General features: G+C 36.4%; 1 protein-coding gene across 2 annotated transcripts; it reads left to right on the top strand.

Moving 5' to 3' along the window:
* Window positions 1–1,788: 1,788 nt before the first annotated feature.
* LOC144446156 (histone-lysine N-methyltransferase NSD2-like) lies at window positions 1,789–24,761 on the top strand. 2 transcript variants are annotated; one of them, XM_078135885.1, is made up of 16 exons: window positions 1,789–1,865; window positions 6,356–7,620; window positions 10,739–11,548; window positions 12,971–13,107; window positions 14,162–14,503; window positions 15,105–15,477; window positions 15,949–16,149; window positions 16,504–16,683; window positions 16,897–17,056; window positions 17,601–17,809; window positions 18,516–18,628; window positions 19,843–20,118; window positions 20,793–21,051; window positions 22,195–22,301; window positions 22,843–23,026; window positions 23,452–24,761. In XM_078135885.1, the coding sequence occupies exons 2-16, from the start codon at window positions 6,396–6,398 to the stop codon at window positions 23,709–23,711; spliced, it is 4,836 nt and encodes a 1,611-aa protein (XP_077992011.1). In that variant the 5' UTR covers window positions 1,789–1,865; window positions 6,356–6,395; the 3' UTR covers window positions 23,712–24,761. The 2 variants fall into 2 exon arrangements, with proteins under 2 accessions (XP_077992011.1, XP_077992010.1); XM_078135884.1 differs by having other exon boundaries at window positions 12,971–13,110.
* The last annotated feature ends 1,247 nt before the right edge of the window (window positions 24,762–26,008 follow it).

Genomic DNA, 26,008 nt, shown 5'->3' with positions numbered 1-26,008 from the left:
CTCTCACCTGCTCAGGCACACGGCCTCAGTCACTCAAGGCTATCACGAAATGTTCCAGTTTTACTCAACTCATCGCCTCGTCAGTTTACCTTGATACATCTTTCAACAAATGTCTACACGATGTTCAGTATTGTAATACAAATTATATTATAAGGACAGTTAATATAACGAACACGTGACTCAGATACTGTACCAAAGAAATGCATGATAGTTGTTAAATAATATCATAAATGCAGACAAGAACTAATAGATGAAATAATAAACACGCTGTTTTTTTACACATGCAATACAACATGACTAGATACACAATTCAAAGGATCTAAAGAAATTAAATATCACAGTACTATATATTTATGACGACGCAACTGGCATTTGTACATTACGTGACCGTATATCAAACATAGGCTGGATTGAGTTATTATGATGATGCTGCTGGTTGATGTTGATGGTGGTGATGATGATGATGATGATGATGATGATGATGATGATGATGATGATGATGATGATGATGATGATGATGATGATGATGATGATGATGATGATGATGATGATGATGATGATGATGATGATGATGGTGGTGGTGGTGGTGGTGGTGGTGGTGGTGGTGGTGGTGGTGGTGGTGGTGGTGGTGGTGGTGGTGGTGGCGGCGGCGGCGGCGGCGGCGGCGGCGGTGATGATGGTAGCTATGTCGACCTAAAGAAACTTGTATATCGACTCGACATGTATATAGTTTCGTTGTTGGAATGGTGAAAATTGCTGTCAGTATATGGAGTTCTACCATGTATACCATGTTGTGTTTACAATACAAATATTATCCACAAATAGAAAGTTGCCTGACCTTCTGCCCCAGAACAGTAAACAAGTCTCAACTCCAGTAATTTGATCAAACAGACTTTATAGTTGCTGAATTAGACTGATTCTCATTAAGTAACCATAACAACGTTTTCAATGAGCATGGGCAGGCTGCCAAACGTGTCTCATTTTCTTTTTGCAATGTCGGGAGCGTTTCCATCAAAATCTTAACGTAACTAACAAAAAAAATGTTCATGCATTTCCATTCATTAGCTTGATTTGTTTCTGCAATACCCGGGTCCCCTTTTCATTTTTAACAATGTATGTTTACATTTTTATGGGAGGGGTGTAATTTTTCATTTCTTTTTCCTAGCTATCTGTCAAGGTTTAAGCAAAAAAAAAAGTAAAGGAGAGTTCGTCAGTTCGGAACTGCACCTATTTACAACACACACAACAAAAACAACAACAAAAACAATGCAAATGAATCTTCAAGTTGAAAACTGATATTACATTTCCGAATCGGTTTCGAACATCTTCATTTACATTTTTAAAACATCCCTTTTTACATTTATGAAACATGTAATAATGTTCTTATGTGACCTGAGACAAAACAAACTAAAAATATCAAATAGAAACTTTAGCGATATATGTAAACTCGGCTATGTAATTTGCATAGTACGTTCTCAAACGTTTTTTTTTTCATCCCTCCCTATTTGTTCAATGCTTGCTTCATTTTGTTGTTTCTGTTTGTTTGTGTTTTTGCTTTGTTTTCAAATTCTAAAAAAATGTCAAAGATTTATACAAATTAATCATTTTTGTTTCAAAATTTCACAATAATGTGACTAGTTTAATGATAGTACCCTATAAATTATAACTGTATTCACTATCATAAGTGTATGAGTGGTATTCGAATTGTACCGAAAAACATCGCAAATGTTCGGGATTTTCCGTTCATGTTCGGAAGCCAACCATACAGCAGTATTTTCCCGCCGAGACCTTCCGACTGATTTCGGGCCTAGTTGTTGAAGACTGAGGGTGAAAACTTCGCCGCAAAGAACACCAGGAACTCAAAGGTTATTGTCATATTCAAACACTACATTTGTATTCATCTCAGTTAACTATAATATGAGCAGTCAGTAGCAATATTTCAGTTTCTTTTAGCGTTTTGATGATGTGTATGAGAGGTCAGCAAGCTCGTGTGAGAGTGTGTGAATCCAACATGGCGGACGTAGGATTTGCATGTGTGATTTGCACCAATTTTTATGGCGCTTTGGTTCCAGGCGATCTAGTGGAAATGTTAACTGATAAACGTGTTAGAGGGCTTTGAAAGTTAAGAATAATTTTTTGTAGTTGTAATTATTGTAGGGATTGTCAGTGTATTTGTACATGTGTGTGTAATTTATGTGACCGAAGTCATATTACCGATTGTATGGCTTTATGTCACCTTTGAAACGTACATGTTCTGTGTACACTGTGTTATTTATCATAATCCAAGCCAATGTGTCGGGAAATGTACAAATGTGGCTTCAATATAGCTACTGTGGATCAAACAATTTTCTCCTATGGCGTCAAGTTGTTGTAATCAAATTACAGAGTTAGGAAGTCTTTTGGACGGTGACCAGTGGTTAAGACTTTCTATTGTACCCTAGTGATATATTTCTCCCCAGAAAAGGATATTTTGAGTATCAAAATAGGTCTAATGCATTCTCTTTTAAGGGATTTGAGTCCAATATTTTGTTTTACTCATGAATTTATTACGTAGATGTTACAGTTTGATGGGTTTGTATTTGTTTTCGTTTGGTATTAGATACATATTATGAAGTATGCATCTTATCCAGTGTCTGGTGCTTTTTGTCAGGTCGTAAAAAAGGCATTGTTGGTCATTTACTGTGTGCAGTAGGATACTATTAACAGGTTAGACTTAGACTTAGAGGTCAGCTGACACTTTGTAACGGTTATTTTAAAGTTATGCATTCTGACAAATATTGACCATTTAGTGATACAATTGATAATACATAAAGGTATTTGTTGTAATTTGTCCATTATTATTCCATCCTGTTGACAACCTTTGACCTATTTAGTACTTGTCAATAAGTATTTACACTCACCATTTTTGACAAACATGAAACAAATATTTCAGTTAATTAAATTGTGTAATACTTTTTTAAAAGCGTTCTTGAAGTTCTCAACATTGACCACATTTATTCAATATTGTATTCGCACTTGAAATGTTTATTCTCTCATACCAAAATCAGAAAATGTGTTCATCCCATTTCTTTTATTGAAGGGTTGTTTGAAATTATCACTGATGCTGACTTTTGCCTTTTCTGTTTTCTGTGTAAATTTTGTTTTTGCCAGACCAACATTAGTGCCATGATGTAATGGACAGAAAGTGACCTGATTTGGTTTATGATTGAATGTGACCTGATTTGGTTTATGATTGAATGTTCTGGAGCAAACACACCAATAAAAGGATGTCTTGTCACGTTGCAAAAACAACTTCTCCAAATACAAAATTTGTCTTTCATTTTCGACAGTTTATTTTTCTTTGATTCTCCAACAGTTTATTGTTCCTGAGATAGCAACATTCTGCATGGTAACTGGGCCAGTGTACCACTTTGTATGATGCATGGTGTTTGCCATGGGATACTTTCACAGAAGGCTTAGGGTTTCAGTCACCTCTTCATTGATTTTAAGGCAATGAAAGGTGAATTTTGAACTTGAACTAAATTAAGCTGAAGGTGTATCTTCAGACTTTAACAGTGACTGAAATTGTACGAGATTGCTATTTCAATCATGTTTATGTTGTATGTAAACATGTCGTAAATATCCTGGTCAAAATTAGGGAGGGTAACCCGGTTCCACAATTTCATTTACTGGTATAAATCCTGTTTTACAGGGCATTGAATGTAGAACACCATCAAAACAAGTACTGTGTGGTATTTTTATTGTTTTCATTTTCCAGTAGCAAGCTTGAAATTTTGTATTTATTTTGACATGCCATATGCTTACATATGGTGTTGTAATAATTAGAATATGAAGTTATGTTTACATCTGCATGATTTGCTGACCAGTAAACTCATCAGAGTTAAAAGACAAGAAATTATCTCACTTGAAAGACTTCAAGAAACATCAAAATCTTGACTATCTTCCTATAGTTTGAATAATATCCAAGTGTTAGATATTGTTATATTGTCCATACAACAAGTAGAGAATGATTGTACTCTTTACATGAGAGATATGGAAATACATATGGAAATGTGTGATTATATCAGACTGTATGTTCTTGCCATATGTTTACTAAGACAATAATGCATTCAAATAGGGAATATAAATAGGTGACAAGAATTATGCTAATTAGTGACTGAAATATTCTTGTACGTGTAGAATCTGACCAAAAACAGTTGTCAAAAAATGTCTCAACAGACAGAATTTAGTGACATTTCAAATTATTCGTTTGTAACGGCTGTACAGTGTTGTTTTCATGAAATGAAAATCCTGTTATATGATATATGTGAATTGTACTTGGCTTTACCTTACTAAAGCTAGCTCAAGCCCATATTGCAAATGCATAGCTCTGCTGAGAGTCATAGTGTTCTGTTAGAACTATGAAGTTAAAACTTCTTGCCCTCAGATTCCCCACCATCTGCTGCCACAGTTATACATGTACATTAGTACCAGTTTGAAATCCAGTTCAGGATTGATGGTAGTCAAGGTTTGTTTAAAGGTAACCATGTGATAACTCTTGACTACAAACTAAAATGCATCAACCTTTTGGTGATAAAAAATTTGCCAAAATTATTATTTTGTTAGTTTTTGTCCACGAAGTATCACATTCTTTAATTAATCAATTTGGAAATTTTCAAAAAGTGAGAACAATCACTGATGAAGTCATCGTACAAAAGAATCCCTTATATCTGTAGTGAATATTTCCAGCTAATGGAAGAAAAATATTGGAGAATAATAATGTTATTATTTCTTCACAAATTTAAGAAAATAATGGCTTTGTGGACGTATTGCATTGCTGAACCAACAATGTAGACAGAAGAAAAGTAGAGTATAAATTCTGTATTTTCTGTTCGAATGTGTACATCTTTGCAAGCTGGTGGTATGATCTATATTCTGAAGCAGGGTTATGTTGCAGTAAGAACAACAATTGTCAGTTCTGAATTTTAGAGCTAGTCCACATGAGTATGTTGAAACCACATTACATATGTTAGTGTTTATGTAATGGATCATACTGAAATAAGTAGCTGTCCTTTGCATCCACAATTTGATATATTACAGTGATGGTCAATAGAGAACATCTTTTAGCTCTAACGTTTCTCTTTGAATATTGCTGGAATATTACTGGTAATGTAATTTGACAGAAAAGATGTGAAATCTTCCAAAAATTTCTAGATTGTCAAAGTATTATTATAAGATATCCTGACTTCAAGACGATGATTACGCTCGTCTGGTCGTATCTATTATTTGCAGGGGGGAAGGGGTTCCATAGAAAAACACAATTATTAAAGTGGTTCAGTATGCAAGCCTGGCATTACACAGTGGTTATTTCCATGGTCTAGTTCAATATCCAAGCTTCATGTTGTGCTCCTGGTTATTTACATGGTCAATATTGTGGCCTAGCATGACAGGTAGATATTTCCATTCTCAAATGTCAATGTCGAGCTCTGGCAGTACACTTTATCATTTCCATGGACAATATCAGAGCCTAGCAATACACGGTCGTCATTACTGTGATCAATATGCAAGCCTGGCTTTACACAAGGATTTCCGTGGTCAATATCATTGCATTACACAGTGGTCATTTCCATGGTCAATATCATTGCATTACACACTGGTCATTTCCATGGTCAATATCCAAGCATTGCATTACACAGTGGTCATTTCGATGGTCAATATCCAAGCATTGCATTACACAGTGGTCATTTCCATGGTCAATATCCAAGCAATACACAGTGGTCATTTCCATAGTCATTATCCAAGCATTGCATTACATAGTGGTCATTTCCATAGTCATTATCCAAGCATTCCATTACACAGTGGTCATTTACATAGTCATTATCCAAGTCTGGCTTTACACAGTGGTCATTTCCATGGTCATTATCCAAGCCAAGCATTTCATTGACAATATCAAAACCTGGCATGACAGTGCTCATTTGCATGATCAATATCCCTGCCTGTCATTGCATAGTGGTCATTTCTATAGTCAATATCCAAGCCTGGCATGGACATGTAATTATAAAGTAGTTATTGTCATGGTTAACATACCATGATATCTATCACTAGGTTCACATTTTGGAATTGCTTGTTGAAATGGTCAAGGGGAAAAGAATTACAAAATGTAAATGAACCAAGATCAGACTTGCTGTTTGTCAAATACACATGTTCTTCAACTAGATACGTAATACCAAAAAACCCAGTATTCGTAGAAAACTAAATGAAATCACATTGTTCATTTACTCTTGGAACTGTTAGGAAAATGATTTCCTTGGAACAGAGAAGAAAATGATTGGAAAAGTTTTTTTAATGTGTTCTCACTTTCTTTTGTTTCAATCAGGTCGTGAGGGCTTCTGTTCTGTTCTGTGGGGAGTCTCTGAATGGGAACAGCCCAGTCCCAACAGGAGGGTGTGCCCGTGGTAGAGGAAGTTTCATCGCAGGGAAGTGTAAGCAGCAGTAGTAGCAGCAATATCAGTGTTGGAAGCAGTATGGATCAGGCTGGCAGAAACCAATTGCCGCCACCACCACCATTACAGAGTGCTATTGAAAGTGCAAGGTCTACGTTCAGTCAACCCAGTATTCAGACTCCAAGTGTATCCTACAGTCAACCCTATAGTCACATACGTGTGAATCCTGTGCCAGGGCCACCGTATCACAAAATTGCCCAGCCTATGCATCAACAGTCAATGTCCCAACAACTCTCTATGCCACAGTATCCAGCATATTCTCAACAGTCATTCATGCCCCAAACGTCATTCCCTACATCAATGGCGTCACAACAATATATGTCTCCACCTCAGATACCACAATCACAGCAGTTAGCTCCTGGCTTCTCATCAAACAAGGCATCTCCAATGATGTACCAGCCACAGCAACAACAGCAACAATATTTGCAACATTATTTGCCACAAAAACCACAGGTTCAGCAGCAACAAACACAGCAGCCTCAACAACAGTCGATATCACCATCATCCCCTGTTAATACAGCTTCAGGAACTGCTACAAGGACTGTTACGAGCAATACAACTAATGCATCTCCCTATCTGCCAACTCCCCCGTCAGAATCCACACCATCGGAGTCATCAGATGCACCCCCTAGTTCACCAGAAATTAAGCTGAAAATAACAAAGACTTTTGCACATGGAAGACCTAAGTTGACATCTACTCTGTATGAAGGAGAAGCAGGTGGGGCAGAAAGACAGGCTGGTAGTGGCGGGGCAGCTACACGAGGTGAAGCTGGCTCAACTTCATCTGGAACACAAGATACTGAAGCTGTTGCAACTCAGGAACCCAAAGCCACAACAGCTACCACCACTGCAACAGAAAATGAAGAGACAGGAAAAACTGATGAACCAGAGGTACAAACACCAGCTGTTGCTCAGAAACCACTTACTTTAGCCCAGAAGAAAGAAACTGTGAAAGCAGGAAAGGCAAGCTCAGCCAAAACGCCAACCCCAAAACCAGGCACTGGGACGCAAGTTTATGAAGAAAAACCATGTGAATGGTTAGTTGGGGATTTAGTTTGGTCCAAAGTAAGTGGTCATCCGTGGTGGCCTTGCATGGTGGCATATGATCCCAATATGGGTGTGTACACTCGAATGAAAGGTAAGTTATCAAATTCATATGATGTTATTGTAGCAAAGATATATATTTTATGGTTCTTATGCAAAGGGAAGTCTGTGGGATGCTTATCTCTTCATTGACAATTTGATTAATCAGTTTCTCAAATCAATCAATTATACAACATTCACAGGGCTCAGAATTAACTTTTAAATTGGTAGTCCAGGATGGTGACCAATAGTCCCATATTCCTTAACTGAAAAAAGTTCCTCTTATTGGAAATGTGTGATATTAAAATACTTTCATGTCTGTAAATCTGTCTCTGAATGACAATGAAATAGAATAGATCATTATAATGCTTGCCAGGTTTTAGCGACCTGTTGGTCCCCTGTAATGCCATCATTCAATCTTTGATGGTTTTGGTTAACATACCACCATCTTTGTTTATTAATTTGTGGCTGCCATTGTTTTAAATTTGTCTCTACCTTTGTTTATACATTTGTCACTACCTCACCTGTCATATATCTATTTGTGACTGTAGGTACATGTTTCCATGTTATTGTTCCTTTATTAATACAATTGATACTACCTGTTGTGTGTTCATTAGTGATTTGCTACGTGTAAAGTTTTCATGTCATTGTACAGTGTGTTTGTATATAGAAGTCATGAAGGTTAGCTACGTGTCAGTCCCTCTGTTTCAACTACATATACATGATTATCCTAGTTTTAATAGTCAGCTTATACATGACTCGTGTCCTGTATTTTATCCATGTTATTTCCTGTTTTATCCATATGTTATTCCTCCGTGTTTTTCCCTGTTTATTATCCATTGTTATTCCCTGTTTTATATACATTTTTGTATGTTATTCCCAGTGTATTATCCATTTGTTATTCCCTGTGTATTATCCATAGGTTATGCCCTTGTATTATCCATATTATTCCCTGTGTATTAGCCATGTTATTCCCTGTGTATTATCCACTTGTTATTCCCTGTGTATTATCCATGTTGTATTCCTTGTGTGTATTATCCATGTTGTATTCCCTGTGTATTATCCATAGGTTGTGCCCTTGTGTTATCCATGTTGTATTCCCTGTGTATTATCCATGTTATTCCATGTGGATTATCCACTTGTTATTCCCTGTGTATTATCCATGTTATTCCCTGTGTATTATCCATAGGTTATGCCCTTGTATTATCCATGTTATTCCCTGTGTATTATCCACAGGTTATGCCCTTGTATTTCCTGTGCATTATCTATGTTATTCCCTGTGTATTATCCATATTATTATTCCCTGTGCATTATCCATATTATTCTCTGTGTATTATCCATATTATTCCCTGTGTATTATCCATAGGTTATGTCCTTGTATTATCCATGTTATTCCCTGTGTATTTTCAATGTTATTCCCAGTTTTGTCCATATTCCCTGTGCATTATCCATCTGTTTTTCAACGTTTTGTTACCTTTGTTTTATTCATTCGTTTGTCTTTCACTATTTATTTATTGAATTTTGTTATTGCCCTGTTTATTAATTTGTTTTTACCTACTTTTCATTCATTTGTCATTTCCTGTGGTTTAGTCATTTATTATAGCCTGTAGTTTATTCATTTATGTGTCTTTGTTTTGTCCGCTTGTTGTGTCCTGGTTCCATCAGCAATATAGTCTATTTACTGAGGTCAGCAGTAGTAAAAACATCAGAGTCAGGTAGCATCAACATATGTGGCAATGTGTGTTTTACTGAAATCAGCAGTAATAAAAACATCACAGTCGGGTAGCATCAACGTATGTGGCAATGTGTGTTTTACTGAGATCAGCAGTAATAAAAACATCACAGTCAGGTAGCATCAACATATGTGGCAATGTGTGTTTTACAGAAATCAGCAGTAGTAAAAACATCACAGTCAGGTAGCATCAACATATGTGGCAATGTGTGTTTTACTGAAATCAGCAGTAATAAAAACATCAGTCAGGTAGCATCAACATATGTGGCAATGTGTGTTTTACTGAGATCAGCAGTAGTAGAAACATCACAGTCAGGTAGCATCAACATATGTGGCAATGTGTGTTTTACTGAGATCAGCAGTAGTAGAAACATCACAGTCAGGTAGCATCAACATATGTGGCAATGTGTGTTTTACTGAGATCAGCAGTAATAAAAACATCACAGTCAGGTAGCATCAACATATGTGGCAATGTGTGTTTTACTGAAATCAGCAGTAGTAAAAACATCACAGTCAGGTAGCATCAACATATGTGGCAATGTGTGTTTTACTGAGATCAGCAGTAGTAAAAACATAGTCAGATAGCATCAACATATGTGGCAATGTGTGTTTTACTGAGATCAGCAGTAGTAAAAACATCACAGTCAGGTAGCATCAACATATATGGCAATGTGTGTTTTGTTGAGGACTATTAAGAGAGCTTATATATGCATCTGGTTACTCAAGTCTTACACTTCACCTTTGACCCAGATTGGCATGCTGCATTGTATAGCTGTATATTGATTTAGCACCTAGTATGATGTATATAAAGCCTGAGGTGATAGTATGGATGTGAACTGAACATCTACTTTAATATATTATTCAATTATGTTTTGATTTTGGAATATTAGAACTTGTAATTGACATGCAGATACTTTGTGAAGTTTTGAATATAACGGTGAATCTGAAATTCAAGAAAGTTTTAGTCATTCCTAGCCTATCATTGATTTTACTATTTTATACATGATGTGATACCCTGTAACATAAAATTTCAAGGCTTACCTAGAGAACTATTTTGGCTGTGCATGCATTATATATAATCTGCTCGGAAGGGAACACTTGGAATGTAAATAAAAAAAATGAAAATGTTTAATTTGACATGGTTAGTTGTCAAAAAAAGCCCTACTTTTCCATGCATAGAAAGTGAGTTAAATTTCATGTAATTCATTATCATAATTAAAGTTACATTTTATTACCTAAACCATATTCATTGAACCCCTTAGTTGTCAGAACCTTTAGTAGATAAAGTACTCTATTTCATATACTGGGTTGACACTAATATTACTGTGGAGAATTTATTGAAAATAATAGTCATGACATTTGATGACTTGTGGAAGAGGCCAATTTTGCAAAGTAATTGTATATCCTGATGTAATTTCTTATTTCTGTCTGTTGATTACAGGTTGTGGACCGAAGAACTATAGACTATACCACGTTCAATTCTTTGGAGAAGTGCCCGAAAGAGGTTGGGTTAGTGGCTCCAGTATGAGGAAATTCACAGGGAGAGACCAATATCAGACACTAGTCGAAGAAATGGGAGCAAAAATAAAAAACAAGGCTGAGAGAGCAAAATATCTGTCAAGGAATACATTAAAGCCTACAAAACGTGGGGCATGGGAAATAGCCGTACAAGAATGTGAAAGAGCACTGCCTATGAGCAGGCATGAAAGAAAACTGAACTTTACTTTTAAGTATGAAATGCCCACATCAGCAGAAGGTACAGCACCTGGTGAACAAATTGATGTGGTGTCATTGGGCGACTCGCCTAAGATGAAAGCCAAAAGGGCATACAAGAAGAGGAAAGCAGATGAGGAAGCTGCTGCAGCTGTGTCAGGACCTGTAGATAGTGCAAGTGGTGGTGATGCCGCTGCCGTATCGGGAACTGAAAGCGAAGTTTCACCACCACGGACAAAGAGAAAGTATGTGAGGCGTAAAATTAAGGTGGTCAAACAATCGCCAATAGATCGCATCACTGTTGCTGATGTGATGGTTGCAGAGAGTACAGACACTCCAAAAAAACGTGGCAGAAAGCCAGGCTTTGTTATATTTTGCCAAAAGCATAAAGATCAAGTGAAAAATGACCATGCTGATTACACAGATGAACAAGTCCTGGAATTTCTTAAACAACAGTGGAATGCAATGTCAGATAAACAAAAGTCTCGGTATAAATCTAAGTTTGCTGCAGGAATGGCTAATGAAAGTACAAAAACAGGTAAGTGACTAGTATAGAGACCATAATTGCCCAATAGAAATATCTCTAGAAATAACCAAGTTTTCCTCTGTGTTGATGTCAGAACGGTAGATAATTGGGGAGGGGAAGGGTTTGACTATGTCAATATCTGTCAGTATGTCCTCAGTGCACTGTAGTAACATAACGTATAACCAGTGCAGATGGTGGTTTGTCAACATCTTACTAGCAAACCCAGTCTCAATTCATACACATGCTTAAATAGATAGAGGAATTAGCTTCCAAATCTTTTATACATAGGTCATGAATCAAGAAGACACCAGAAAATGCTGAGTTCGGCCAGTTACATATCATGACAATGTTTTAAGTTGATGATTTGTCTCACTAAGTTATACATACATCCAGCTACAATACAAATACTTTGATGATTTGTCTCACTAAGTTATACACACATCCAGCTACAATACAAATACTTTGATGATTTGTCTCACTAAGTTATACATACACCAGCTACAATACAAATACCTTGATGATTTGTCTCACTAAGTTATACATACATCCAGCTACAATACAAATACTTTGATGATTTGTCTCACTAAGTTATACACACACCAGCTACAATACAAATACGTTGATGATTTGTCTCACTAAGTTACACACACATCCAGCTACAATACAAATACTTTGATGATTTGTCTCACTAAGTTACACACACATCCAGCTACAATACAAATACTTTGATGATTTGTCTCACTAAGTTACACACACACCAGCTACAATACAAATACTTTGACAGTAATTCATCAGAACACCACCATATGATAGTTAGATGATTATCATTCCCAATGTTTTTTCATTGTTAAAGCTAATGAAAATATGAGTGACCTAAGGGGCTTTATCCTTTGAGTCAAGACAAGCAGTGACAGCCCCCCTTAGGCTACTAGTATTTTCTTGCTGAATGGTGCCTGTGAACATTTTGAGTGCCTCAGAACAAATGATGCAGATTAAAAATTTTGTTTCAATGTATTCAACTCAGTTTGTGTGTAGTATAAGTTACCTAATCACGCTAAGGAGTTTAGGGGCGATTGCACAATGTCAAACAAGTTCAGTTATCACTATTCCTGCTGCAATTTCTCTTTGTAATCATCTTTAAATTAAGTTTTATGGTAATTTCTCTTTGTAATCATGGTAATATGGTAAGAGCACTTTATGCTGGTTCTGTTAATTACCAAGCTGTGTAATTAAATACCTGGAAGGATGTAATTGTTAAATAACAGAATATTCTGTACATCCACATATATGTGTATTATCTCCACCATATTGAGAAAGTATGAAGAAGACAGTACAAGCAATATATAGTGATAGACCATCTTAAAGTGATTATCACACAAGAAACGTAGTACAACATTAAGGAAGTACACTCTTTGCATTGGTGTTTGTTTACAGGTAAGAGAAAAGGAGAGGAACTGGTTGAGCAGCCACCAGTGAAAAGATCACGAAGGGAGCTAAGACCATCCAAAAAGATGCAAGAAGCTGACGTTGAAAACATTGGATTCTCTCCTGAAATGACAAAAGCACTTAAGGTAGTACGTAGAGTTTTTGTTTCCTGCCTTCTTAGGTGTATTATTGTAGCTGTTGTGCTAATTGAGAGATAGTAGATGTCACATTGTGATCTTGTGCTTTGACAGTGTGCTAGTTGCTGGTCTCTGTGGTAGGTGGTAATATTATAATAATGCTTGTCTTGTGATGTGGGTTCACCCTGTCAAACACACTCTAGTGCAGTCTAGTTGCACATGTGTAGAAAAAAAAATAATTTCAATATCATGCATGCATTTTTCTAAATAAATGCTCTCATAGAGTATTATGCACTTGTTTGTGTTATTGCTTATTGTTAGAATAATGGTTGTGGCTAGGAAGTATGCTTACTTTGTCCTTTTAGACTTAACTATCAAGAAACTTTCACTATGATCTAGTAAACATATAGAAAATCTCAGCTTCTGCACATATTTTTAAGATGCAACTTTTTATTTGTCATAATTTTCACTTCAAATTATTACTACTTGTAACCTGGAGAAAACATGCTGAAAATTGATATTTCCATGAAAATGTTTGTTGCAAGGCTTGTACATAATCATTTATCTAGCTCTGTATCTCAGGATATAAATACACTCTCACATATTTATCAAGTGTAATTTTATTATAATCTATAATTTATACCCAAATGTGTATGGTCAAAATATGGAAAATAGACCAATCCTCGCCTATAAGCCTACGAAGAAAATTTCGCGACAATGTATCAATAATGGTGACCTATACATTGACCTCTATATAATTAGTGTACAGTGAGGGCACACCACTCTACAAAATCTTGAGAATGTGTAAACTCGTGGTGGGACAGAAGGAAGTTCAACACGCACATGCCATATCTCTGGTATGTAGGGGATCACGAAAGCCAAGTGAAGTTGAGGATGGCAAGTGATGTCAGGTTGTTCTAACAGCAGTATATGGGTATATAGAAAGGTTTGAATCTTCTGCTAGATTTACATCAGTGGAGTTTTCTAAAAAGTTTGATTTGAATTCTTACATGTGTTGATGTCATTCTCTTCTAACAAGTATTCTCTCTCATTCCTTTGGTAGATAAGTCCTAAAACTGAAGATAAAAAATCAAATGGAAGAGATGCTATAGATGATACACTGGACAATGTAATAGCTGCAGCCAGACGTGTGGCAGGACTTACAGCACCAGATGGAACACCACTCAAGAAAAAGAGAGGCAGAAAACCTAAATATTTGAAAGAAATGGAAGCTGCTGCTGCCGCTGCTGCAGCTAGGACACACACAGATGCAGCACCAGCAGAAGAAACACCTGTTACATCACCTACCACAGACACACCACCTAAGAAGAAAAGAGGCAGGCGTCCTGGGTCTGCTAAGAAGAAACTTGCAGAAGCGAAAGCAACTAAATCTATTACAGCAGAAGTAAGTTTTTTAAGGACCTGACAGAAATAAATAGTCTTTCCAAAGATTTAAGATGTCAGTAACAGACATAGAGGGAAAATAAAACTGCATACATTTTTCAACCTAGCAAATATACTGGTCTCAATTGAAACAATGTGCTGCCATGGTGATCTTACAATGATAATTACATAAAATGCAGCCTTGCATATCATTTATACAGATACCATATCATATGCAAATGAGTTGATAAAGGAAGTGTGCTGGTAAGTTAGAGATTGTCTGAATTAAAAGATGCTTCTTGCCAAAGTTCAGTGGTCATACGATGTGCGTAACCCAAGTTGTAACCATTTTGCATTTGGTTTATATGATGTAAGGTGCTAAAGTTCACCTGGGGGGAAAGTCTTGCAAATTTGTGCTGAGAGACAAAGTTTGAGCGTCCCTAGTTACTGACCAGGTTTTCATGATGTGGAACCCCAAGGTGCATGTATCTGATGACTGGTGTACTTTTAAACACCCTCCCAAATAACTAAACGTGACACATGACTAATGTTGCATTGTTAAAAGATTAGTCTGCCTTGTTATTGTATCCATCTCTGACTGAACTATGTATGTCACTTTGTAGATGTCTCAAGACTTTGCTGAGATGCAAGAAGATGAGAATCCTCTAGTTATTGATACTAGCATTATCAGCGATGCCATCCAGTCTGCAACCAATGGCAACAGTGATGAAACAAACGACAGTGAATGTAGCAACGGACACTGCAGTGGAAATGGATGTAGTACAAGTAGTGTTAATGGAAAAAATGGTGGTAGTCGTGCAGCTGGTGGTGGTGGTGGTGCTGGTGCATCAAGGAAAGAAAACGTGTGTCAAGTTTGTGAAAGGCCGGGTGAATTACTACTTTGTGAAGGCCAGTGTTGTGGTGCTTTCCATCTGGATTGTATAGGACTCCAACAGATGCCATCAGGGGTATTCAAATGTGATGAATGTATATCAGGTAAGTCTATTGTCTTCATAGCCAAACTCAAACATGGTACTTTGATGTGAAAGACTGTCTGCTCAGTTGTCATTCATACTGTAACAGCGCCCTCGTGTGTTGACATGTACAGCATTGAAAACTTTATTGCTGGTTAAGCTATACTGATAGAAGCATGTCCTGCTTACAAACTTTATGAATATAGTAACTAGCAGTCCTTGAACATTGGTCAAAAACTAAACTAGATATTATTATCCAGATTGAAGCAGAAACCAACATAGATCAAGATTTCCATACCGATGTCTTTTGTCTATGGAGAAAGACATATAAAGGTTTACACTAAAATATAGAGTGTTATCAAAGATAAATTAAAAAAACAAAACACACTGACATATCAGTTTCACCGTAAACAAGTCAATAAAGATAGATAAAAGTTAAAATGCATGTATAATACTTATTCACTAACTGTTCTGATTGACTGTCTGTTTCTAGGGGTCCATTCATGTTTTATCTGTGGTAAAGGAGAGTCAAATGTAAAACGATGTTCTGTTGCCCTGTGTGGCAAGTTTTACCATGAAGACTGTCTAAAGAAATGGCCACTAACAAGGTTTGATGGCAAGGGTGTGACATGCCCTCTACATACATGTCAGGCATGCTCTGCAGAAAATCCAAAGAGTACGAGAGCAAATAAAGGTATGTATGGTCAGCACAGCTAGGTTTTATATGTGTGTGTAGTTTGAAAGATCAGTCCAATGAATAGGGAAGGGGGAGTGACTGAAGAAGGTTTAATGTCCTTTATGTTGCAGGCACCGGCCTCTGGAAAACGTTGATAAGCACATCACTGTGTCATTGTCGACTTTGATTTTGAAGCACCTCATGTTGAATCTTACTTCAAAGACTTAGTCAAAACAGTGTTGTTACATGATATCCTATTTTATCTCACCTGAAGTTGTTGCTAGTGTTCACTGTATTTGGTACTCATTCAAATTTCACAGTTTACATTTTACATTTAAGTGACGTGTAGTATTTGTGTTTGTGTTGTTACAGGTCGATTGACTAGATGTGTACGCTGTCCCACTGCTTACCATGCAGGAGATGGTTGTATAGCTGCTGGCAGTATTGTCTTAGCATCCAATGCCATAGTATGCAGTAAACATTTTCAACCAGTGAAGACACAGAAACACCATTCTCACGTGAATGTTAGTTGGTGTTTTATGTGTTCTAAAGGTAAGATATGAAGAATGGTCAGCCATTGTGTACATATAATGCAAGACGAATGAATTGAATTGAAATTAGTCTGCCAGAAAAAAAAATAGATTTATACATAATCATTGAAAGCAGCAGGAAGAAGAATTCTGAGGGTCATGGGAAAACATAACTACATCACCTCTATTCAGATCATTCACACTCACAGATATTTTGATGTCTTTCTTCTAACAGGTGGTAATTTGATGTGTTGTGAGAGTTGTCCTGCAGCATTTCATCCTGAATGTATTGGCTACGATGAAATTCCTGAAGAGTGTTGGTATTGTAGAGATTGTGCAAATGGTAAAAGACCACAGTATGGTGATATAGTATGGGTGAAACTAGGAAACTATAGGTTAGTATATAAGCCATTACTAGAAATTGTGCTAATGGTAAAAGACCACAGTATGGTGATGTAGTATGGGTGAAACTAGGAAACTATAGTAAAAATAAGTTCTTGTACCACAGTCAAGGGTTCTAATTACTTATGAGTCACATTTTGCCTGTTCAGGTGACAGGTTTTGTAAAACTTTGCTGGCTTTAGCCACTAGGCAGCACAGTGGTGATCTATGACCATGTCATTGCCACTATGTCGCCTAGTGGCAAAGCTAGAAAGCAGACAGTTTGGCAAAGCCTGTCAACCTGATCAGGCAAAACATTATGAGTAAGTAATAATAACCCTTAGTTGTGGTACGAGAACTAATTATTTGTATGTTTTACCGAACTGATGATCCTGTTTAAGGATAGGAAACTATGCCATTACTGAAAACTTTGCAAATGGAAAAAATCCACAGTATGGGTGAACCTAAGGAAAAGTAATATAGTTTGTATGATTGATTTGCCATAGACATTGTCTAGAAAGTACTCAAATCCAAAATGATTTTGTTTTAATCTGTTAGATGGTGGCCTGCAGAAGTGTGTCAACCAAGAAACATTCCTCTAAATATTCAGGAGAAACCACACCAAGTGGGTGAATTTCCAGTGAGATTCTTTGGCTCTCATGACTATTTCTGGACACATCAAGCCAGAGTGTTCCACTTCCAGGAGGGTGATAAAGGAAGTAAAGATAGTCAATGTTCTAAAGGCTTGGCTGCAGTCTTTAGACTTGGTGAGATTCTTTAGTTAATCATATTTACATTGACAAACTGAAGCCACCAGTAAATAATGAAATTTTGTGTCCAGAGACACCATTCAAATTTTTAACCAATCGACTAACTGACCCATCATTTTTAAGGTGTTACAATGAGAAACATAGAAATTAAATACAAACGTCCCAAGGTCTAAAAATATAGCTATTTCAGAACTGCTGTATAAAGCTTAAAGTGGCCATATGGATGAGAATTTGGTATTTATTTTGGATTTTTATTTGATAAAACAGCTTCACTATGTTTTTCTACTTGAAAAAATAATGTGAAATAACATATACTAAGTCTATGTTCATAACTCAATAAACTGCAAAACATTAAACAATGCATAAAATGTTTGTTATTGTACGTACAATAACAAACTTTTTACACTTTTTCCACCTTTTTGCAATGTATTGAGTTATGAACATGGACTTGGTATATGCTCTTTCACGTTATTTTTTCAAGTATAAAAACACAGTGAAGTTGTTTTATCAAATAAAAATCCAAAATAAATACCAAATTCTCATCCATATGGCCACTTTAATGATCCAACTGTTCTGAAAGACTGCTTTCTTTGAGCATGTGTTAAATAGAATTAATTAGATTTGTCCTCCAATTATTTGTAGTATATCTATAAACAGGCAATGAATTAAAAGTAATTTCTGTTTATTTTCTATGGTGATACAGCTCTTCAACAAGCTGCTGAGAAATTTCAAGAGTGGAAGAAAGCCAAAGAGATGAGGACTGCTAAAGAATTGGAAAACAGTGAAAAGAAACCCACACCATACAAATTTATAAAGGTTAGCAAGAAATGAGCCAAAATGATGTTTTGTAAGAAGTCTATTCTCTCTCTTCTCCTTTGATCTGTAACTGTAATAGGATAACTCACAAACTAACTCACTAACTCACCACATAGGATTGGTTCTTATGTACATGTCTCACTTTTCACAGATGCATTGTGATAATTAATATGTAGTCCGTCAAGTAGATTAGTAAGGTAAGTAACTAATAGTATCCTGGACTGCCATTTTGTTTGTCTATTTCAGTCTTCTCTCCACATTTTGGGGGGATACACATGAAACAGTGTCCTCTCATCACATTATGCAAATTAACTATACTAAGAAGTCTAACCCAATTCCTGTCACTAACATAACTCTTACCTAAACACCCTAGTTAAATACAGATGTGTATGTATTAGATTGTTGGTTCATTGGAGGACTTTGTGACTGGTAACACTTCAAGGGAGTTATTTGAAATCATTTAGGAAGAATCTTGTGACTTTCTAGATACCATGTAGTCATAAAATATGGTTTGGAGTGTCATTTTCATTTTCAGAGACTCAGAAATTTAAGTGTGTTTGGTTTCCGGTGCACTGCTTTTCAGGGAGGACATTGCTGTCTGCTGTGTAAACCTATCAACCATGTTTCATATATTTGCATATTTGATGGATAGGGTGGTGACATTGTTTGATGTGCAGAGATTGTAAATAGTCATTGCAGATGACAAAATGTATGAATGTGATGTCATTTGTTGGTGTAAATTATATGGGTATGGTACATTGCACAGGTATCTTATGTTTTACATAGTGCGATAATGAAAACAAAACTGTTGTGGATAGCTCAGTATGTGTAGCTTTGATTTGTGTATTATGCTTTTGTTATCTGTACAGAATGAAATTGGCTAAAATGTTTACTTTGAACCATATCAGCATCAATTTGTTCTTGGTACTACTACTAGAAATTAAATTTGGCAGAAAAGTTATATTTGATGTATTATAAGTGTAAAGTTGATGTGATAATAATACTCTGTGTTTAATCAAATCATTGGTGGAATTTAATTAAAGAGCTTATTTGGAAACAGTCTTGTAATTTTGCTTGATTGTCAAACTCCTGCTGAATAGCCAGAAATTTATTAACATACTGAAATGAAGAAGTAACTACACAAACCAGTGATAATATGTTTTCAAAAAAGTACATATTCTCAATTATTAAACTGTGTGTCATTTTGATTGCAGACCAATAAACCAGTAGCTAAAGTGGTGATGCCTCAGTTTGACATGTCTCAGTGTACTCCCTGTGAATGTAAAGCAGATATGAAGAATCCTTGTGGACCAGACAGTGATTGCTTGAATCGCATGCTGCTTATAGAATGCCATCCACAAGTCTGTCCAGCTGGTGATAAATGCCAAAATCAACGCTTTCAGAAAATGCAGTACCCTGACAGTGTTCCATTTAGGACATCACAGAAAGGACGGGGTTGGGGATTGAAAACCAATGTAGATGTTAAAAAGGTGAGTGATATGACAGGGTCCGTGGTTTCTTGATATGGCAGGGTCCGTGGTTTCTTGATATGGCAGGGTCAGTGGTTTCCTTGAAAGTCCTGGATTTTCAAACCATCATTGGCAGACCTTGGATTAAATTGAATTATTCCTGGAATATGAAATTTATGAAATAAGTTGACTAGTCATGAAAATGGTGGTCTGTTCATGGGATGTACTGCGGCAATATATTCCAGGAAACTGGTCTCAGTTTAATATGAAAACTGCTTCAAAATGTTTCAAACACTCATCAAGTTGTGGTAAATTTTAAGTGACTTTATGAGTATTTTCTTTTTGAAAATATTTGTGAGAAGGTAAAATAACTTACACTGTGTTTGATGCTGGTGTTATCTCTGAACATCACTTCGGAATTAATGTGGCAAATGTTACTTATTGAGGTATTCTTAACAAAGTAAGATCATATGACTATGAAGACACAACAAAAAAAAACCCCTACCTACCGTACATACTTTTGAATTGGTTTGTCACTGTTTTATGCTGACTTGCATTCACTCATAAAAGTCTTCACCAGTTACATGTTGTAAAAGGAATAAATTTATATCTCTGGCATATAAAATAATTTTGTTAGTTGTCGGAACATTTTGCACAATATTTTTTGATATGATTTGAAATTGTGTCTTTTACAGGGGGATTTTGTGAATGAATATGTTGGAGAATTAGTAGATGATGAAACCAGTCGTGTAAGGATAAAAAAATACCAGGAAAATAATATTGACAACTACTACATGTTAACGTTGGATAAAGATCGTACTATTGATGCAGGACCAAAAGGAAATCTGGCTAGGTTCATGAACCATTCATGTGATCCCAATTGTGAAACACAAAAATGGACAGTTAATGGAGATACCAGAGTTGGCCTCTTTGCTCTAAAAGACATAACTGGCGGTAAGTTATCACTCTCATAAAACAGTTTAATGCACACGTACACGCACGCACGCACACACACACACACACACACACACACACACACACACACACACACACACAAGTGGCAAGGCTTGAGAACCCCAGTAACAGAGCACGGGATAGACTTGCATAGATTTCCATACCCTGCATCTTTTAATTTTGGTGGGGAACCCTGGTAAATAACATGGAGGACTCAAAACCCTGGTAAATTAGCTGGAAAACTCAACTGGATTTTACCTACTTCAGCCCTTGACAGTAAACACTGCAGTTTGATGAGCCCCTATACACAAATAGACCAAGATGTGTAGTGGGAAACTTCTTGTAGGTATTCCAAGAATGTTTGGACCCAATCATGGCATATTTTACTCAGGCATTTGATTGCCATAATTTGTACCTGAGGGATAAGTACATTTTTCAGCTGTCTGTTCCCATGTCAATGGGACCAGCACGACAAAAGTGATAATGAGAAGAGTTGTTAAATTTCTGTCAAAATATTACCAGCACAGTGTTACATAAATAGCTATGTACAGTATGGTGTAGATGTAGTGTTAGCTATGTACACTATGGTGTAGATATAGTGTTAGCTATGTACAGTATGGTGTAGATATAGTGTTAGCTATGTACAGTATGGTGTAGATATAGTGTTAGCTATGTACACTATGGTGTAGATATAGTGTTAGCTATGTACACTATGGTGTAGATATAGTGTTAGCTATGTACAGTATGGTGTAGATATAGTGTTAGCTATGTACAGTATGGTGTAGATATAGTGTTAGCTATGTACAGTATGGTGTAGATATAGTGTTAGCTATGTACAGTATGGTGTAGATATAGTGTAAGCTATGTACAGTATGGTGTAGATATAGTGTTAGTAAAGCATTTTCTAACTGTCGTCATCACTGAGATTTTTTGTGTGTTAGCACCAAGGTGATGCATCAACAGCAGTCCCGAGTATGAGAACGTTGTTATATATGGCATATTTAGTATGTCACTTTATACAAATGCAGAAATATGTCTTTTTCAGAGAATAGATTTTGATGTACTCTCTTTTTAAAGTTACTTGATTTACTTTCAATACAAATGATGGCTTTACAATTGGTTTTCTGTTTTGGTTATTTCCAGGGTCAGAATTGACATTTAATTACAATTTAGATTGTCTTGGTAATGACAAGAAGAAATGTGAATGTGGTGCCAAGAATTGCAGTGGTTACATCGGAGTCAGACCAAAGGTAATTTATATATCATTATAGAGATATTGGTATGCAGAATGCACAGCTAAGTATGTTGGTAGGGATCTTTGGAGCTATGTGTGTGACTTCAAAGCCAGTTCTGTAGGGTGGTGGTGGCGGTGCACGGTGGTGGCGGTGGTGGCGGCAGCGGTGAGAAAGGGAGCTGTAGCCATTACTATTTTGTGTCTTATTGACAGTTCTGTCTTCCTGTGTGTGTGTGTGTTTGTTTGTGTGTTTGTTTGTTTGTTTGTTTGTTTGTTTTACCATGAATGGCCACTGTTCTACACTTGCCCCCTAAAACTGGCACCGATGATGAAGCTTGCATTGTAACAACAGATCCATCTGTCTCAGTCTGTCTGTATGGATGAATGAATGGATATGTGGGAGGGGAGAGGGGATGCAAGTGTGTTGAGGTCACATGATTGGCTACACTGTTCTACACTTTGCACGCCCCCCCCCCCCCCTAAAAGAGAAGAAAACCAACAATATCCTTCAATGATTGCCAGCTAAATATTCACAAAATATTTGAATTCTTCCCCAGACAATAGATGCTGACAAGCCCAAAAAGAAGAAGAGGAGGAAACGAAGAAGGAAACAGGAGAAGCAGAATCATGAAGACGTATGTTTTCGATGTGATGAAGGTGGAGAGTTAGTGATGTGTGATAAAAAGTCATGTCCTAAAGCCTACCATCTGAATTGTTTGAATCTTAGTAAATCTCCACATGGTAAGTATACAACATTAGTACATGAATACATCACATTAATGTTACAAGCACTGTATATGTAACTAGAGCCCTTTGTGCTGATGAAGACTCAATAAAAAAGTCATCTTTCAAAAATGCTGTGCTGTCTCAATAAGTATTACCTATGGGACAAAAATGAAAAATTGATTCATTGCTAAAAAAATTTGTGCAATACTTACTCACAGTACTCAGTGTTGAATTTAGGCTTGGACATAAAGCAATTTTTGGAGAAAGGAACATTATTAAGATGTTTTTATGTGTACATCTTTGCCACATTTGGAATTATACATACTTTAATGCATAGAAGAAAGTTTAAAACTGCACAATGCATACAGACAAACTTGTGGATATCGTGTTAACCGTGTGCTGTGATTGAAACTGATCTGTTTGTGTTTTTGTTGTTACAGGCAAATGGGAATGTCCTTGGCATCATTGTGATGAATGTGGTCGCCAGTCTATCAAGTTATGCACTGATTGTCCTAACTCCTACTGCGATGGTCATGAAAAGGGTCGCATCTCACAAGTACATGGCAAATTGTATTGTAATGAACACGACGTGGATTCAACGTCTACCAGTGATCCAAACAGCAAAGAATTCTCATCCTCAGCGGAAGAGAGTGGAGCCAGTGCGAAAGCCTCCCCAGCAGCTCAGACTGACAGTTTATAGCCAACAGCTGACTATTAGTAGATACATTGTAGCCAAAAGTTGACCATCAAGACATTGTAGCCAACAGCCTAAATATGTAATGCCAACAAGAATTGTAGAGACTATGTCCACATTAAGGCTATACTTAATCTGTGTTGTTATTCAAGAAAATAAATACTCTTCTCAGCATCTGTACTTGAAACTGAAAGTGCATGAATTCCATTAACTGAGATGCATGAGAGAAAGAGGAACATTTTAATTGATTATTTTTCAAGTTGGTATCTTCACAAATTTTATTTTCAAAGCTGTTCTAATAGTTGATTGGTGTTATAACAGACAGACTGCCATTTTGAAAAAAAAAATACAATAAAAGGGGAGAGAGGGAGGGAGATTATTGTTAGAATCAAATAGCCTAACCCGTGGTGAACCAATTTGATATTTGTCAGCAGTGAATGTATATCTTTAAATTTGTAAGTTTATGAAAGAAAAAAATGAATGAAATGTCCTATGGCATGCTTTGGTAGTATTGGAGCCTATTTTTATATACCTGTTTGTTTTATATTACTGTGTAAAATGGACTGCTTTTATCTACTAGTTGTATGGAGAGAAATGACCAAGGCAGTATTGATTACAGTCCACTTGATTTATATCTCACTAATACCTCTCTAGAAGTAAATCAATAAGTCATGTTGTATACATGTACTGTACTGGTCCACAAGGTTATCAACTCTAAATAATTGTGTGAGAACTTAAAACTGTGAAGCCATGTCAGGGCTTATCATGGTTGCTTAGAATTAAGTTGTACTTTTGTCAGATAACCAATAACTTTTGAAGTGCATTTTTACTTAGACCTGGATGTAGCCTTCTCATATTTTTTTTTTCTTCAGACAAATATGTACAAAATGTCATGGGAGGGAAAGCTCATTGGAGTCTTCATTTCCAATTGCTATATGCAGTAGTATTTTGGGTGTTCCTTCACCTCAATGAAACAAATTACTAGCTTAAGCTGCAACGTTGTTTCTTTGATTTTTTTAATCATGTATTTTTATTCAAAGACCATTAATAAAAGAGTCCCTCATCAGTCGGTTCCAACTGAGTGGTGTTTTGATTACAGAATGATTGACATGTCCTACCCCTTGACTGAAATAATACTAGTAGTGATGTGACTGGATGAAAAGAAAGTGGCGTTTGTGTGTGTGTGTGTGTAAGAATACTTGTAAGGTTAATATTGATATACCCCGGTATTAACCTCCAGGTATTTCAAATGGGTGTTATGTCATAGAGGATGAATGACTCCCCTCATGTCCAATTATGAGTACAAACAGACCAGAATTACGAGGAGCAAATAAGAGGTAGACTTTCTATAAGTTACAAGGCATAGTATTACTGCATTTGGTATTCGGTGGCCGAGTGATTAGCTCGTACGCCTCTTACCTCTGCAGTCTGGGTTCGAACCCGCCTGGTGTCGGCTGGGTTTGATTTAAAATTTAACCAGGTCTATGTAAGAAGGGTGATGCTCAGTTTGACCCTGCCGAATAACGCAGGTTTTCCCCGGGTACTCCGGTTTCCTCCTGCTTCTTCAACACTAGGGCGCTGTTCTTGTGGCGACCATTCAACAAATTTCCGAATTTATTTGGACGAATAAAGATGATTATTATTATTTATATGACTACTACATACTATATTCTGGCCATATAATCTTTACAATTATTTAATAAAACTTGGTCAGGATATCCATATTCCAGCAATATGTAATGTATGTTTTTAATTTTAATGTAATGTAGTTACAATTGAAACCTTTTCAAGTATTGCATTGTGAAAGATTTAATTCTCCTAGCGACATGACTGGCAAGCATTGATATGCTAAAGTCATTCTGACAAGCCATGACATGAGTTTGCAACAAATCAGGCAATACAATCATGATGATCATGTATATTTTCTGCTCTTGCAAAACAACTCTTAAGTGTGTTTTAACATTGCTAGGAACAAGCCTGGTGAAGGAACTTCAACTGTGCTTTACGAGGTATTATACGGTTGTTGTTTTTTGCGTCACTAGAATCTCTGAAGAAAATATTTTACCAGGTTTGTGTACATCTCTTCTAAACATTTTACATATGGGATGGACAACTTTGATTTTCAGAGATAATTACTAAAATTATGCCTTCCTTGTTATAATACAGTTTCCTCAGCTATTGATTATTCATGTTTTAGCATTTATGATGTACAAATACAAATGACCTTCAGAAACTGACTTCACACTCAAAAGTTATGGTGGCTGCTTTGCTGGAATGATGGCAGCAGAAGAAATTTATTTACA

Source organism: Glandiceps talaboti, chromosome 15, assembly GCF_964340395.1.
Source record: "Glandiceps talaboti chromosome 15, keGlaTala1.1, whole genome shotgun sequence".
Lineage (NCBI taxonomy): Eukaryota > Metazoa > Hemichordata > Enteropneusta > Spengelidae > Glandiceps > Glandiceps talaboti.
This window is presented reverse-complemented; position numbering and strand designations above follow the sequence as displayed.

What these genes read in the sequence shown, in the direction of transcription:
- LOC144446156 (XM_078135884.1), top strand. Translation starts at nt 6,396, where the DNA reads ATGGGAACAGCCCAGTCCCAACAGGAGGGTGTGCCCGTGGTAGAGGAA. An exon ending in TCTAAAAGACATAACTGGCG is followed by an intron (nt 21,052 to 22,194) that starts GTAAGTTATCAC and finishes GGTTATTTCCAG; the next exon opens with GGTCAGAATTGACATTTAAT. An exon ending in TCTTAGTAAATCTCCACATG is followed by an intron (nt 23,027 to 23,451) that starts GTAAGTATACAA and finishes TTGTTGTTACAG; the next exon opens with GCAAATGGGAATGTCCTTGG.